The sequence below is a fragment of the Accipiter gentilis genome, chromosome 32 (genome assembly GCF_929443795.1).
Source record: "Accipiter gentilis chromosome 32, bAccGen1.1, whole genome shotgun sequence".
NCBI classification, from domain to species: Eukaryota; Metazoa; Chordata; class Aves; order Accipitriformes; family Accipitridae; genus Astur; species Astur gentilis.
The window spans coordinates 4,030,360-4,047,030 of NC_064911.1; the positions used below are offsets into that span (position 1 = coordinate 4,030,360).

Genomic DNA, 16,671 nt, shown 5'->3' on the forward strand with positions numbered 1-16,671 from the left:
GAAAGATACAAATCCCAGCTTGATGTTACAAAGAGCTCTGGTGACATCCTGGTTACATTTTGGGCAGGAATTGGACACCAGGAATGTGCCTTCAGACGCACAGGGCACCTGAGAAAGATGGACTGTGGGGGGGTGTGTGTGTGTGTGTGTGTGCGCAATAGGGACTATGCATTAACAATCCAGTTAATGCAGAGTAATTACAGCTGTAGAGGATCACCAGCGTGCCGGGCATGGGGTGAGCACTGCTCCAGCCCTATAAAACTACCCAGACTATTTTTTAAGGCCGTTGAATTTTTAAGACCATGTATTTTGGGGACTCAAAGACATGATGGTAATGCTCAGTCGCTCTTCTCCTGGGGTCGTGAGAGCTTGAAAGCATCAGCCAGAGCTCGCATCTTCTTCACGCAGTAGAGTCAACCAGCTGGGAGATAAAAATCTGTAGGAAACCTTGGTAGGTCCAGTGCTGCCTGTTACTTGTTTTTCTTGTGAAAAATCAAGACCCTGAGCAACATGATCTAGTTTTGAAGATGGATCTAGTTCAGAACCAGACTGTGATCCAAGTGTGTGGTAGGACCGGCAGCCCTCAAGAGGTCCTCCCAACCTAAATTGTTTTACAAGCCTGTGACCAGCTCTAACCACACCTGGAAGCCAGCCTTCAGAGCTGCAACAATGCCATTCTCCAGCCTTTTGGTTCCATTGCAATTCCACCACCCTGCCAATGTATCCGCAGCAAAAATTTAAAATGGTGTTTCCAAAAAAGTCCCTCATCAGGAAAGAGGTGAAACGTCCTTTTCCGAATGAGGCCGCGAGGCATTGCTGAGGGAGGGAGAGGCAGGAAGAAACAGGGCTGCAAACTCGCAACTGACCACTGCGCTGGGGACAATCAGGGGCTGAATCCTTAAACTGCAGGAGCTGTCGCTTGGGTGAGAGGCAAAGCAGAGGTGGTATGCCATACCACACCGCTTATACAGCCGTGCCCCCAGACCCTTAGAGGGTAACATGCGCGGCAGCTGTGCGCAGATTATCAGGGCAAAAAAATCCCCACACAACAATTTTTAACTGCGACATCGTAAGTACTTGGCGGTATTACGCAGCCTTTGCTGAGATCTGCTCTCACAAACACAACCCTTGGCGTGAAACGGTAATTACCTTTTCTTTTTCCTTGAGGAAGAGCCAGAGTTCCTATTTTTGCTATAAACTTCCTCATTCTCGACACAACCCCACTGTAGCTGCTGTACGGCCCGTACTCACTGCGGCACGGGACGGGGACACGCACAGCCCTCCACACAGGCGGGTGGGTGGGTTCGGGTGAGGCACGGCCGTGCCCCCAGCACACACCAGCAGCTGGGGCTGGGTGGCAAGGAGGGGGCAGCCCGCGGGTGCCCTGGGCCACTGCCGCCCCATCACCCAGCGCCCTGAGATGGGAAGAGCTGGAGGAAAGGCCGGAGCTCGTGCTCTTGGTGACTCCTGACTCGCACACCGACAACAGCCAGGCGGGGGGGATGCAATTTGTTTCATCTTCCTCCAACGCTGGCGTGCCAGACCGCAGGGGCTCGGGAGGTCCCGGGCAGCTGGGAAATCCTCCCGTCTGCTGGCGGGGAGACTTTGCCAAAGGCGGTGGCGGGTGTCCTCCGCTTTCTGGCCTCATCGTGCCAGACCTTTGCGGGCTCCCGTGGTCGTCGGTGCTGAGCAGGAGCAAGAGCTGCACCCCGGTGGGATGTGGGTGCTGCCGAAAGTGGCGGCTCCAGCTCCCTGCCCCCACTGGGCCCCCACCTCGGGCATGGAGTCGGGGACCGGGTGTTCACCGTCCCACCGGGGTCACCTCTGTGGCAATGGCAGCCCACCACAGACGCCCCATCCCGCAGCCCCATGCAGGCAGCGGTCCCTTCCCGTCATCCGGAAAACCCGCAACAGAGCACAAGGGTTTGTGGGCAGAGGACGGGGGACAGAGAGGGAAAATAATCAGGAAATGTCACCAGAGTTTTTTAAAACACGTTGTGTATATTAGGCTCACCCTGCTGTAAAACCTTCCAGTACGACGGCCAGATTCCAGTTCCCCAGTGGCTTTTGCCCATGACCTTCACGTGGTAAAACGATACAGGACAACACATTTGCGGATTCAGAAGAACCCACCGGTGGGCGGGAGGCAGCGTCCCAGGGCAGAGCAGCACCCTGCAGAGCAGCACCCTCCCCGCACCCCGGGGAGCACGGCCGACCTCCTGGGGCGGGGGGAAAGCGGCGCAGGAGCCACATCCACACCAAGCGCTCGTGCCTTGCTTCCCCTCGCGCTCCTGTCCAAGGAAACCTCAATAGCACGTTAAGGGCTGTAACGGCATTAGCAGCTCTCACAACACGTAATATACATTTCCATTAATCGGGATGGTGATATGGCCACAAAACAAACATTCTAGCAACGTTCTGCTGTGCGTGTCCTTTGACAAGAGAACGGATTTTCCCTCCGGAAGGGCACAGCTGCTATCAAACTTCCAGAAATAAACAGTTTAGAAGAAAGATAAAACACTTTTGCAAGTGTGCAAACCTGTGTGCGGTGTTCCTATCTCATAACTCTCAAATTCTTTAGATATTTAAATATCTAGAGGCTTTACTTTGTTCCTGTATTCTTTCATCTTTTTCCAGTAAGTTCATTCAATTTCAGCCATGATAAATGAATCCAGCAGATCCACAGATGCTGTTATGAGAACTCAAAAAGCATTTATCCTATGGACAGTTTTCTCAGCTAAAAAAGAAAACAGGGCCAATTACAGCAGAGAACAGGAGTCAGAGAATGCAGAATAAAATGGAGTGTCTTCTGTGGTAATTATTTCCTACGCCTGCTTTTCCCTCACTTTTAGAGAGGAAATGACAATATTAGAAGCATCATAATCAAAGGCCCTGTTCAAAAAATCCCCTCAGAATCCTCTGTATAACGGTAATTTAAAAGCCTCTTTTTCACTGAAACAATGACTCTCAACAAATCTTGGAAAGATAATAAAACTTCCTGTCCTCCTTTGACATGTACACCAGTTGCAGAGAACTCTGCTGGGAGGAAGGTGCTAGCAACATATTAGGGTTTTGTCATGCAAAACCAGTTAATTGTGGTCATGGATGTGCAGCGGGGTTTGATGAGCAAGATCTGGGGAGTATAGATACTTTATCGCTTATGTTATTTCAATTTTGCCTTCTCTGCTATTGAATACTTTCCTCGTATCAAGGACATTAAATCAAATGGCCAAAAGCCAATGATGACTTCAGTTATTTACAGGACTGGGAGCCCACAGAACAAACTCCTCGCAATAATACTAATCTAAGATGAAAGCTCTATTTGTAAGAAGGATTCAGTTGCATTATTTTCAAGCATTCATTATAACTGATCCAAAACATCTGGGGAGCTTCCTGCCAAGGCCACTAAGCTCAGTGCAGTTATGACGAAGTAACTAAAAAAAAGCTACTTTCAAATGAGGAGGAGCAGGCAAATAAGTTGTCCTACTAAGAAATTGTTCCAGGATGCATAAATGCCAATAAACAAGTGCCACTAGGTGAGGACACGATGCAACCCCTGACCCTGGAGTGGACCTCCACCTCGGGTAGCTTATGGGAAGTCCGTCCTTCAGGAGTCTCCCTCCCAGGTCGGCAGGACAAAAACCAGATGGCAGGGCTGACCGTCCTCAGCTGGCTTGTTAAACAGAAAAGAAGAGATTTGGGGCGGGGGGGAGCGTTGTCACAAGCAGCAGAGGAAACAGCGATCCCTGGGGGAACTAAGTTTGGAACTGCCAGGTTTTAACCCCCTGGACAGAAAATGTGCCAGGCTGCCGCAGAACTTGCATCAAAAGCTTATAAACAGGGCTACATTTTCGCTGGCTGCCAAAAGGACGCATATAATTTAGAACATTGCTGGAAAAGAGGAAAACAAATGTGCAACAACCCCAAGTCATTAATCTATAAATAGTAATTTGATTTCCTTGGAAGCATACATACGTTATTGCCCAAACAAAATCATTACTTTCAAGGCAGAACCTGTTTTGAAATTTGGGCCCTTACACAGCATTCATATACATCCCTGTGAAAGCACTCAGGAGAGCAATCATTGCAGGGGAGAGGGGAGAGGTTCTGTATCTGTAGAAGCCGCCTTAAAAGCAGCAGCAATATCTCCAGCAACCCGGGCCTCTTACAACCGTTAGGGCTGATCAGGAGCTGGAGTTAGGTGACTAACAACCTTTATAATAAATCAATGACTTTTATGATTGTAGAATGATTTCACTGAGTGCTCCCAATCCCAGTTACGGATCAAGAACATTAACCACTGTTGGTTCCAATGCCAGTGATATTAAGAAATTAAGTACTTCCATATTATCTTTGCTCCACCTTTTGATGATGGCAAAGGAGCACATTAGGAAAAAAGCCTTCAGTGATGGGAATGGTTAAAAATCTCCAGAGTTGTACAGGACACCGACTTTCATCTGACGAAGCGGCAGACCAAAGTGTTCTGTTAAACACACTCAATTTTCTTGCCACATAGAAATAATTCCAAGTAGTTTTAAAACGTAAAATATTTCAAGTTTTGCAACTTGGAAAAATCCCATGTACTGATTCTTTTTTTGTAAAAAAAAAAAGTTACTGTAAAGTTGTCAAGAAACACTACCAGACACCAAACTTTCCTAAAAGAAACAGTGATTGAAGTAAAACCACCATTAATAGTTCACTGAATGGCATTAATTTTCTTTTCTGTATCCTACCTTCCAGCTGTGCATTCAGCAAACACTTCACTTTGACTCGATCAGTGTCTCTTCAACCATACTAACACAGAAAATGATGATTTTTTTCATCATCAAAAAATGACTAGCAAAACATTTTCTCTTTGTTACTTTAAAATGACTCAAACAAGCAGAGAGATTTAAGCCAGAAGTATTGACCTTTGTGAATCTGGAAAGCCACAGCCAGGTATTTTTAGGGGAAAGGCAACAACCACAAAATTTACTTCTATCTTGCTGCACTGGCAGGTTTGTCGAGGCAGGAAGCTTCTGGTTGATAATATCTCAGATGTTCGTGTTTTCAAGTGTCTCTGCCCCTAAGCCCTCCTGACATAAGGGTTAGCGCATGAATAAGACAAAAAACTATCGGTGAAAAATGACAAATGTGGGTGTAAGTTCAGACAGCAAACGTAACCCATATGACTTCCAGAGTTGCTGAGCAGCCCTAGCACCACCACACCATAAAGTGGCACCTGCAAAAAATATTTCACATTAAAATTTGTCTTAAATTATGTGCTGATGAGCAATGGCCTGTTCTCAAGACTGATGTAGTTTGTGAACATGATCTAGTTAGGCTCAAGTTGAAAGGAAGCAGTTGTGTGCAGGGGCAACCTGGTATCCTGAAGTCTATTGCATACTACAAAACTGCCATCCTTAGCTGACTTGCCTTTCCGTGCTGTAGAACTGAAAAGGTGGGCGTTCTCAGCTCCCTGCTGCCCTAGGGACAACTGCTTTGCAGTGTGAATGAAGACACCATTTTACTTGTTGGCTGCAAGCACTCACATTGGTTCACCTCTTTAAAACGCTCAGTTGGTCCTCACACAGAATTTTCAGGGCACCCTGGCTTTCCACTGCTCAGTGACCTGACAAGGATGCACTTCTGCCTCCACAGAAAAGCATCTCCTTTAAGGACACAGAAGTCTAACATGTAAAACTTGAGCAACTTGTTTATAAACCTTAAATTATCTACATAGATAATTCTAGATATTTAATTATGTCATACATTTTAATTAAGTCATACATTATCCCAAATCAGAATCCTCCTTTCAAAAAGAGACACCGCATTTGCTTCAAGTCTGCTAGCATTTCCTTTGTTAGTCTGGAACCCAGAACTCACTGATCATGTATTTTAGAAACAGTAACAGGATCCTAAATGTCAACATATAGTGGAAACACTGTCTGATAAATGTCATGATTTCTGATTTTAAAATGCTGATTTGTTAGAAACTAAACACTTCTAATCCAGCAGAAATACTTCCATGTTGGAGATCTTGCCCTATTAAACTTGGTTTTATTGTATGCAATCTATTTGCAAATGATACTTACTTTTGTAAACAGATTTCTGCCAATTTAATATAAAAGCATCATGGCTAACAGCTTGTTAAACTGAATGAGATCAATAGGTTGGCTTTCAATGCCAATGAAAACTAAACCAAAATAATGAAAATTAAGCATTCCACAAGGATTTTCATGTTATTTGTGTTTATATAAAAATACTTCCTTTAAACAATTGTTAAGAGGTCAACTCATTTACAGTGATAGTTTGGAATTAGCTGTGTTGAAATGCAAACAAGCACAAAAAAAATCATTAACGTTCACTGAAATAGCATGGGAAAACTGATTTCTTATAAAACAAATTACCTTCTACAGATCATACCATCTAAAAGAAATGCAAGAATCAGGATGAAAGTATAAAGACCACTCAAAACAATACCAAACATTCTAGTACATATTTACTAGATATATTATCTATTAAATAGTTTAATATTTCAATATTCAAATTACAAGTTTCTAATAAAATAACAAACTTCAACAGGATTGATTCCATTCTTTGCAGAGACAAGTGCTGCTACAGTTACACAGAAATGTGAGCATTAATTGAAAACCTAAGGCTGAAACAGGCATCTGCTACGGAAGTGACAATTTCAGCTTTTGTCAGAAGAATCTACCACACACAACACAACTCCTTGTTGCAAACAACTGTATCAACCAAACAGCTTAAAGAGGCAAAAAGGTGTTTGCAGAGCTTCATCTTGGCCTCCATTTGATATCTTTTACACCATGAAATTGCCTTTTCAAAGCATGGTTGTCTGCCCACTCAGCATTTAGAAATGAGTCATCGTCATCCTCTTCTAGTTTCTGTGAATAGAACAGACAGGTTAAGAAGGCAGTAACGAATGTAAACTGCGGTTAGTGTCTACAACAGCACAGCTCACATATAGTAAAAAGACACTGTTACCTTAAGTTCCTCCTGCTTTCTGTAGTAATACAGCATCATCTGTTTTTGCTCTTCATGACTAATCAGAGGTTCGCGCCCTGGAGCTCCTTGTCCTTTCTGAAAGGGAAATCATAAATTTTATTTATGATGGCACTCACGATACAAAAGAGAAGCTGCTATGCAAAGATAGCAAAATCTTTCTTCAGACAATAGGATTTCTCAAATTTAATAAGGTCCCTTAGGATAGGAGAATAATTGTTGAGAAACTTCTGCTGCATTCAAGTGAGAATTCTTTTTTCATCTCAGCATCTGAATCTTGCTGTCAATTTTGTGGACGTCAATGGAAGCTGCAAACAGGACTGAGTTTATTTTGCTTAAACTTCCACTCTAAAAGACATAATAAATATCTCTCTTTTAAGATCGTTCTAGGTGTCTCAGAATGGGCCCATCCATCTTTAGCTCCTCTGCTAATACAGACTCAAGATGGCATATGACTTAGTAAAGCAGGGAAGGAAGGCAGTTACAAAACACTACATATAAAAGAAATTTGATTTGTTACTACAAATAGAAGAAAAATTTTTTTTTCAGGCAACTGTCCTCATGGAAGAAATGATGCACACAGCAGAAAATAGCTGATGACAGCTATTGTCAACAATAGCAAACAAAACAGTTTAAATGGAGATGGTGAATCCTCTCTAGAACAAAAAGGGTCTGAGGAGGTTTAATTTAGCTCTCCAACCCAAGAATGCAGGCGTGTCTTGTCAGAAAGCCACCGTACTACTTTGCATTCTCTGAAGAGGTCCATCAACTAATTAAACAGTAAGAAAACTTTCCTGGGAGCCTACACTTCCATGGCTGTTGAGATGTCACAGAATTTTTCTTATAAGAAAGAGAAAGCAATTCTGGTCTTCTGAATGACAAACACATAAATCACTTGACTTATCTTTGAGGAATTCTATTACAGACACCTGCAGATAGTAAGATCTGCCATAAACATTAATGCTTTCTGTGGCAGAGAAGCTCTCACTGACATGGAAATGAAATGCAGCTCCAGAATAATTCTGAGCTACGGGTAAGTATTCCGAGACACCTGACATTCACAAAAGCACCCTCTGAATGTGATTTTATATAGAGAGATACATACACACACAAATAGGGTGAGCACCTTCTGACAAAGCTCTGAAAATGAATTGAAACACCATTCTTCCCTTGAGTATGGCATTCTCACCAGAGAAGAACACAACTGCACAGTTAGTACAAAATCATTTTGTCCAAAAAATAATGAACAGCCCCATTAGCTTGGCACTAATTTTGATATTGCAACACGACCACTGCGTCACGTACCAGTATACACTTAATGACTGGCCTTTGCTGAAGCATCAGGTCTACAAACTGAGGAGCAGCAGGAGATCTTTGCCTCAGTTTAGCTCACTACTCCAGCTGGGAAGACTGAATGACTGGGTCTGTTCAGTGATCTGCACTGAGATGGAACTGAGAGCCAGTTGAGGTTTTTTAAACCTCCCAGTTTGTATTTCATCTATTTTTAAATACCTCTTTGTTGTGCTTCAGAAAAGCGCTGTTGAGCCAGTAATAGCAACTACAGTATTTAACTGACAGGCAAAGGAATTACTAAAGAAAAACTTAGAATAATATAATAAATTAAGACCTTTAAAATAGATGTACAGTTTTAAGACACTCAAGCTGGAACTAATCTAATCCATTTTATACACCTACCGACAATTCTGTTCCACAGATAATTAGACAGCCAAAGGTGAATAACTTGTAAAGAAATCTCCCAGTGATACTTACTTTCTGTATCTTGACAATGATGGTTGTTTTCTCATTTTTGCCTATATAGTCAGAGAGCAACTTTGTTTCTTTCAACTCCTTTCCTGCCCACCATAATTGCGCTTCTGATTCTTCTATAACTTCAAGTCCAGCCTGTGACAAACAAACAAGGTGAAGTGTTGGGAGGTGTTGGTTTTTGCTTTTTTTCAAAACCAGAAAAATTTTCTGGGAAAACCTACCAGAAAGGCCAGTTTAATTTTACACTATACTTCTGCTACATCTTCCTCCTCATACTAATCTACAGCATTTTCGTTCATATTCCATTCAATCTTGATCTAACATAAACACTTTGGGCAATAAATTCTCAATACTGGCATTAGAAAGAAATGACAACCTATTTAAAATGAGTCCCGGACTTACCTGAACTTTGTATATAACATTTGAAATAAACTTCATTCATCTTATTTCTAGTTAAGCTATTGGTGTGCTTTTACATAAACTAAATATTAAACAAAATCTGTCACGCAAATGAAAACAACCTTGACTGATAAAATGAAGAACAGCATTGCACATATTTAACCCAGGCACTACATATAATCCAAATACATTACTGCATACATGAGTTCCTGACAAGTCTTCTTTATCTTCAAACTCCATCCTAACTGGATCATGTGGAGGCAATCCCATCGGATACACAATCATCACAGCCCCTCGGAGCTGGTCCAATGCATCTTTCACCATCTCCATGTTAACACACACACCAGCCTGAACTTGTTTCTGAAATACAGGCAGGGATCATTGGTAATTTAAAAAAATATGCAGAAAGACTTTGCTTTGTAGTCAGTTCAAAGGTTCAACAGTGGGATATATGAGCAAAACTAACTGGCTGCACAAGGATATTAGGACCACAAATTTTCTTATTTGAATATTGACTTCTGAATACATTGCTACACTTTTGACCCCTCCATTCAGCTTGCTTACACTGGGGGGGAGGGAGCGGTGGGGAAGGTAAAAAAAAAAAAAAGAAAAAAGAAAAAAGAAGTAAAAGAGATCTTTACTAAATTGCGCAGGAGGCATTTAGTAACAAATGTCTGTGTGATACAGGCATTCAAACAAGTACGTATATGAACACAGAAACTGGATGGACAGTCTTTTGTTCCAAGCACTTGTGATTCAGGAACAAGACTCAAAAAGGTAGAATTCAAGTGAGGGCTAGAGAAGGTGCCTAAACCTTGAGGAAAAAAACAGAGCACATGTGAGCAGAAGGGTAAAGCTTGGCATATTGCATGGCTTATGCAGAGATCTGTAAGATCAAATACTTGAGATCATTCCAAACCCTACTGCAACGGATAGAGGAAAACCAAGATACATCTGGAAGAGAAGAAATAAAGTTTTTGCTTATGGATTTAACAGTTCCAATATTTTCAGTAACAAAGTTTATAAAAAAGCAAGTAAGAGAATGTTGCCTCCTTGTGGACATTCTTAAAATAGTTAACCGGCAAGTACAATTAGTTTCTAAACCTCAGATGATCAACTTTTTTTTTTTTTTTTCAAATACACAGGCGTATTTCTTCATTTTCATCATTATAAAGTGATGAACCTAACAAACCACTTCCCAAACTATCCTCAACTTCATTCACCGATGAATGGCAGTGATTTTGGAAATAAGTCAGCATGCGGTGCGGCAATTTTGCAACTTTTTATTGTAACTGACATGGTATATAGTTTGACATTTTACCCAGGAAGACTGCAAAGTGGAGAACAGATCTGCAGATATTTTTGACTCAAGAAGTAAAACTACATGTTATTAATTTCCTCCCTGTTAAGAAATAGAGCTGATGAGATGCAATCCAACGGAAAAAAAAGTCCATCTGGAGAAAATCTTTATAGTCCAGAAGCTTCAATCTGAAACATCTCTCATTTTGCATAGATGTTGCTACGACTCAGAACAGTTTGGCTTAAATCTTGCCTCAGTTCAGGAAAGGTTTGCTGCAACTCAGCGCACTGGAAGTGCTGCCAGGAAACAGGGCAGCTCCTCTGCTTGCCTCCATGAGGCCTTTGGAAACACTAAGCTGCTCACTCTAAATGACTGATATGACACTGTTATCAGCAACAAAACAGCCAAGAAGGCCAATTTAAGTGCACAGGCAACACTAAAATTTCAGTAACATTATCTATTTGCATAACTGGTTTAAAGCTGTTTTAAAGTTCCACACATACCAATTCCCAGAACTGTAAGGGTGGGGAGAAGAAAATTACTTGCAGATGTTTACAAAAGAGAAATCGGATAATAAATATTACTTAATTTGTGTTTCAAAGTCATACAAAAGCTGAGACACAGAGTATCTACAGATTTGGTGAAGTGAAGCTGAATAATTGAGACCATCAGGGCATACCCTCATGCTTATTTTAAAACACACAAACTTATTGGGACTGAGCATGAGTTCAAGTGCTTCTAAAACCAAGGCCTAATCTAAGAGATTAGAACACATTTTTCTATTAATTATACATAAAACTCAAAAGACTATGTGAACGAGCAAAAGGCATTTTATTCCAGGAACATCACAGAACGCAGTTAATTTTTCACCAGAAAACACGACAAGCATTTGCCTAAAGAATGCATCAACAGCAAATTAAGACCGTGTGGATAAAATTAAATGCGATTTAATCATTCAATGTGGTCTCGGCTGCCAGCATTCACTTGGAGTTTAATATCTGATTCCTTAACTTGTTGAACCAGCTTGCCAAAAACCATTAAGAAAATCATTAACAGAAATGTCAGTTTTTATTAGACTATTCACATCACTTCATGATATTACTCAAAAATTATACTGAAAAAAGTCTCTTTTTTTCTTAAGCTGCTCAACTACATAGCACCTATTAAGAAAGTCCCACATAACACATGCCACTTCAGGAAACTTACCCTAGAGATTAACGCCTTGGCCTCCTCTATTGTCTTCTTTATAACTTGCTGCATTTTTTCATTTGGAGCTAAAAATGAGAGGTACATGTTTAATAGTCTACACTTACTATAAAGAAACCAAGCAAATGACCTGCCCAGGTTATTCTCTATTGTAAGCAAACGAAACATTGTTAAATCACAAAGCAAGAGCGACACTACTAAGTTGCAGTCCATTTACCAGTTTGGTAGTTCATTGCCATATTTCTTACTAACTTAAGAAACAAAACAATATTTCTCATGGGAGAGCCAAACTTACTCTTCCACGAAGACATGTGACTGGTATTTGGAACTTCAGGTGGGACAAAAGTATGGAGTAGAAAGCAACAGCCATAATCTCATACTCCCCACAACCGAAAACAAGACTCTCTTTCCCATGCCATACATAAGACTATTGTGGGCTGTACTGGCAGATGTGCATTAATCAGGGACAACAGCTTGGAGTTTCCTGACTTTTTTCTTATTAAAATCTCAACATAACACCAAATGCAGTTTTGCAAAGACAACGTGCATTTCATGTCATAGTTATCTATTTTAATTGTTATAAAAAGCCTCTCCTCAAATACAAAAATCCAATTAAATCATACTCATTCACAGCTGAACATTTAAACACATCATTTGATGGTATTTAGTTTGGCCTATGTTTACACACTGTTCAATATTATAACTTTGTTAATATTACAAAGCTGTCCTCCCACTAACAAATAAATGCCAGAGTACAGCTACAAGTAAAAATGGTATTGTCCTTACGTTAAAGTTGCTTGCAAACTTTTACTGTAAGGCCCGACACTGCTAACAACCATGCCAAACAAGACAGCCTTTGTCTGCATGCCTACATACGAGACACTCAGCTATTTCTGAGGACACAGTTAGGAGGGAAAACATTTAGCTGTAATATAAGCTCTTAAACAAGTTCAACAAAGGCTTAAATTTGATTTGGTAATATGTTGTGTTAGAAGAATTATTTTCCCCAAAATAAGACACTTAAGCTGGAGTAAGGTGTTTGCGTATGACAGATTAAGGCTAAGTTATTCAAAGATTCCTCCTTAAGTGAGCTGCCCTGCAATCAACATCTAAAGGGCTGCTGACCCAGACAAGGGCTGTTGTGGTGTCGGGAGTACAGGGACAGACAGCAAGAAGACAATCACGGTCTCTTCTGTGCAATCAGTCCTCATGCTCTCGACTGTGAAGTGGTGCTCGATACACATACCAAGTGCTAAGGCAAAACCACTTGGCAGGAGTTGCAGAAAGAAAAAGTGACAGGAGTGAGTTCAGTAGGTCTCAGTTACCATAAATGAGAAAAAAGGAGAAATATTAGAAAAACAACCTGTTAATGTATCTTGGAACCTCTGGAGAAAAACAGTACTCAACTATACATTTACAAATAGGGAGAATAAATTAAAGAGTCAAACTTGTTTCTGATAATTGTTATCTTTGGAGTTTACTTCCAAGTGCTACAGTTGCAAAGTTAAACAGCATATGTGCTGAAGAGATATACTACTATTTAGGCTTTTAAATCAACGTTACACCTGGTCCTAATTCAAGACAGAAGACTTATGTAACTCATAGTTTAGCTAATCTACTGTGAAAACAGGCTCCTGAAATAGCTACTACTTAACAAATCTATGACTGCCTTTAATATAATTTATTTATAGGATGATTTTTATAATTAGCAAATAAATATGAGCCGGCTAACATGCTGGCCTGAAATCAAATATATACTTAGTATCTATTCTTTTTTTTTCTTCTTCCAGGACAGCGAGGTAAAAGCGAAAGAATGATGGGGTTTATGTTCCTCATTGTATTATAGATTATCTGTGTCTGCAGGGAAATAAACAAAACATTTACATCTGATTTACCGTGCCCATTTCTTCGCCCAATTTCATCCTTTTTGAAGACACTTCCACCGCTTGGTACACACTTTTCTGCCCACTCATCTTTCAACTTCAGTTCTTCGATTTGCTCATCTGTCAGTCCTTGCATATTATAAGGCAAGAAAACACCATGCTCTGCCAGCTCCTGCATCTCTTTAAAGTGTTTAGAGAACAAGATTAAAAATCTGTGTTATTGAGAACATACCATTTACAAAAGTCTTTCACATTATGTACAAGCAGGCAAACCTTACTCCTAGCCTTCAGTTTTTAAAGAGCTACGTATATGAAATAAATAATAAGGTATATGTCCTGGTTTCTGCTGGGATAGAGTTAATTTTCTTTCTAGTAGCTGGTACTGTGTTATGTCTTGGGTTCAGTATGAGAAGAATGTTGATGACACACTGATGTTTTCAGTTGTTGTTGAGCAGTGTTTAGACTAAGTCAAGGATTTTTCAGCTTCTCATGCCCAGCCAGCAAGAAGGCTGGAGGGGCACAAGAAGATGGGAGGGGACACAGCCAGCACAGCTGACCCAAACTGGCCAAAGGAATATTCCATACTATGTGACATCATGCCTAGTATAGAAACTGGGGGGAGTGGGGCTGGGAGGGATCGCTGCTCAGGAACTAACTGGGCATCAGTCAGCGAGTGGTGAGCAATTGCATTGTGCATCACTTGTTTGGTATATTCCAATCCTTTTTATTATTACTGTAATTTTTATTATTTTTATTATCATTATTGTTTTCTTCCTTTCTGTTCTGTTAAACTGTTATCTCAACCCATGAGTTTTACTTTTTTTTCCCCGATTCTCTCCCCCATCCCACTGGGTGGGCGGGGAGTGAGTGAGCAAGCAGCTGTGTGGTGCTTAGTTACCAGCTGGGGTTAAACCATGACAGTATGTAAATACATATATATAGATATATATGCTGTAATTACATTACAATTCATACGTTTCACATATATATGAAACAATGTAACAAATGACACAGTACAGGTGTGCAAACCTAGGCGATACTTACGGGCCCTAAACTTTTTCTTTTTGGTATTTCCTTAGTCAGCTTTAGCTGACTGCATATTCCTTTTGGGAAAGCAACTTTTTTTCAAAATGGGAAAACATTTTATTGTTATACAGTAATTAATTTCTTCGCAGTTAAGAAAATGTTTAACTGGGCTACCTATCACTTTGTCCATACTATATCCAATCCAAAGAGTCAGATTCACACCCAGCATGACATAAAAAATAAACAAAAGTCTTTATAGTAATCTATGTCTAGTCAAGAAGCAACGGTCCAGGATAATTCTAGCTAAGACAACAAATGCTGGTTACAAATGCACAGTCTCGTGCCGTGAGAACAGACAGTGTTTGGATGCAGTTTCCTAACAGTGTTATCTAGCCTACAGCATCTGACCCAGAGCCTGCAAGCTACACTCACTACTTTCCCCCAGAACAACTTATCCAGCTGTCAGCCCACTTCCTTGAAGGTCCTCCAGCCTCTTTACCGCCATCATATTAATTAAAGCATATCCATGTCACAACAGACACATCAGATGCACCCCAAGACACGGCAATTCTGTTCCCGTGGCGGGGAATATAGGCACCCACCTGAAAACATAAAGGCTAAGACTAAATTAGCAAGTACTGCGGAGCAACAGCAGATCTGTTGAAAGAGTAAGTGCTGAAAGCATGGTAACCACTGTGTCTGCGTTTTGGAATTTTTAAATTTTAGATGAGCCTCAGTACGGCCTCCTACGCTATGTATGTATTTGCGGCTGGAGCACATCAGGTGTAGAGGGGCCGCACCCTTCAGGTCAGTCTCATCTGAAGGGAATCTCAGCTCACGCGTTCCCAGGCGGACCCGCAAGGCAAACCAAAGTGGGACAAAGAGCAGAAGTTTTTCAAAAGCCGCCTCCCGATTTGAACTAAAGCACTGATTTAGATACATCCGGCGACTCTCCATCACACGGCCAGCGGACGCCTTGCACCAAGCATGCGCTAGGCAACAGGAGAGAACGTCGTTCGCCTGTCGGGTACGCGGCCGGTCACAAAGGATTTATGCAGCCACGGCGGGACAGGACACGCTGAATTTCGAGCCACGTACAGCGGGAAGCCGAGAGCCGCGCGGTCCCCCCAAAATAAGGACTACTAAAATACCCGAAGGTGGGAATTTGCACGTGGACTGGCGTTTTCGGTGGGTATTCACAGTTCTCTTAAATTTAGGGGAGGACGGCTCGTCTGCGGCTGCTAAGCCGGGGTTTGAGAGGCGTTTCTTCGCTCCTGCCAGCAAGAGAGCTCCTGCGAGGCCTCAGCCGAGCCGCCTCCCGGTGCCGCCACGCAGCTCCCGGCCTGCGCGCCGGCGGGGCGCGAATGCGCCGGAGACCGAGCAGCCGCTCCGGCCCGAGGCAGCCCGTCCCCCCGCCTCGGAGCCCCGCACCCGCCGCAGCTGCGGCCAGCCGCGGGCAGGCGGCCGGCCCGCTCCGGCTGCCGGGGGGAGGAGGGCGGCGGGCCGGTACCTGAGCAGAGGCGCTGCACCTTCAGCCTCCCGTTGTAGATGCGGGCGACGAGGGGCGCCAGGTCGGCGAGGCGGGCGCTGCCGGCCGCCTCCAGCAGGAACTGGCTCTCGTCGCCCCGCTTCACGTGCAGCCGCACCATGGCGAGGCCGGGACCGGGGCCGGGGCCGCTCTGCGCCTGCTCGGGGCGAGGAGGCAGCCGTTAGCGCCGCTGCCCGCCTCCCCTCCCCCCACAGCAACCGACCCGCGTCCCTGGATACCGGCGGCGGGAAGGGAGCGCGGGGGGGAAGGCCGCGCCCGGCGCTTCCTGGCCACCCTGAGGGCGCGGCGCCACCCGCCCGCCCCCTCTTCCTCTTCCTCTTCCTCTTCCTCTTCCTCCCGCCCCCGCCCGGGCGCCCGCCGGAGCCCCGAGCAACCGCAACTCCCACCCGGCGGCGGCCCTGCCCCTCCGGCCCGCGGGCGCTTCCGCTTCCGGCCCTCCCGCTGTCGTCATCAGGGGCGCTTAAAGGGCCCGCGCCCTGCCCCCTGTGGTAAAAGAGGGTGCCGGGGAAGCGCCTGAGACACAAAGAGAGAAAAAG

At 43.1% G+C, this 16,671-nt stretch overlaps 1 protein-coding gene across 1 annotated transcript; it reads right to left on the minus strand.

Annotated features, from left to right (window-relative positions):
* Positions 1-6,352: 6,352 nt before the first annotated feature.
* Positions 6,353-16,500, minus strand: CFAP298 (cilia and flagella associated protein 298). Its single transcript, XM_049835143.1, has 7 exons — positions 16,097-16,500; positions 13,573-13,740; positions 11,678-11,745; positions 9,373-9,531; positions 8,776-8,907; positions 6,988-7,083; positions 6,353-6,887 (listed from the first exon to the last, which is right to left on the minus strand). The coding sequence occupies exons 1-7, from the start codon at positions 16,233-16,235 to the stop codon at positions 6,777-6,779; spliced, it is 873 nt and encodes a 290-aa protein (XP_049691100.1). The 5' UTR covers positions 16,236-16,500; the 3' UTR covers positions 6,353-6,776.
* Positions 16,501-16,671: the final 171 nt, after the last annotated feature.

Excerpts from the sequence above, each read along its gene's own strand:
- CFAP298 (XM_049835143.1), bottom strand. The coding sequence starts at position 16,235 with ATGGTGCGGCTGCACGTGAAGCGGGGCGACGAGAGCCAGTTCCTGCTG. Across the intron at positions 9,532-11,677 it reads CCAAGGCGTTAATCTCTAGG|AAACAAGTTCAGGCTGGTGT; the intron begins GTAAGTTTCCTG and ends CCTGTATTTCAG. Across the intron at positions 6,888-6,987 it reads GAAAGCAGGAGGAACTTAAG|AAACTAGAAGAGGATGACGA; the intron begins GTAACAGTGTCT and ends TTCTATTCACAG.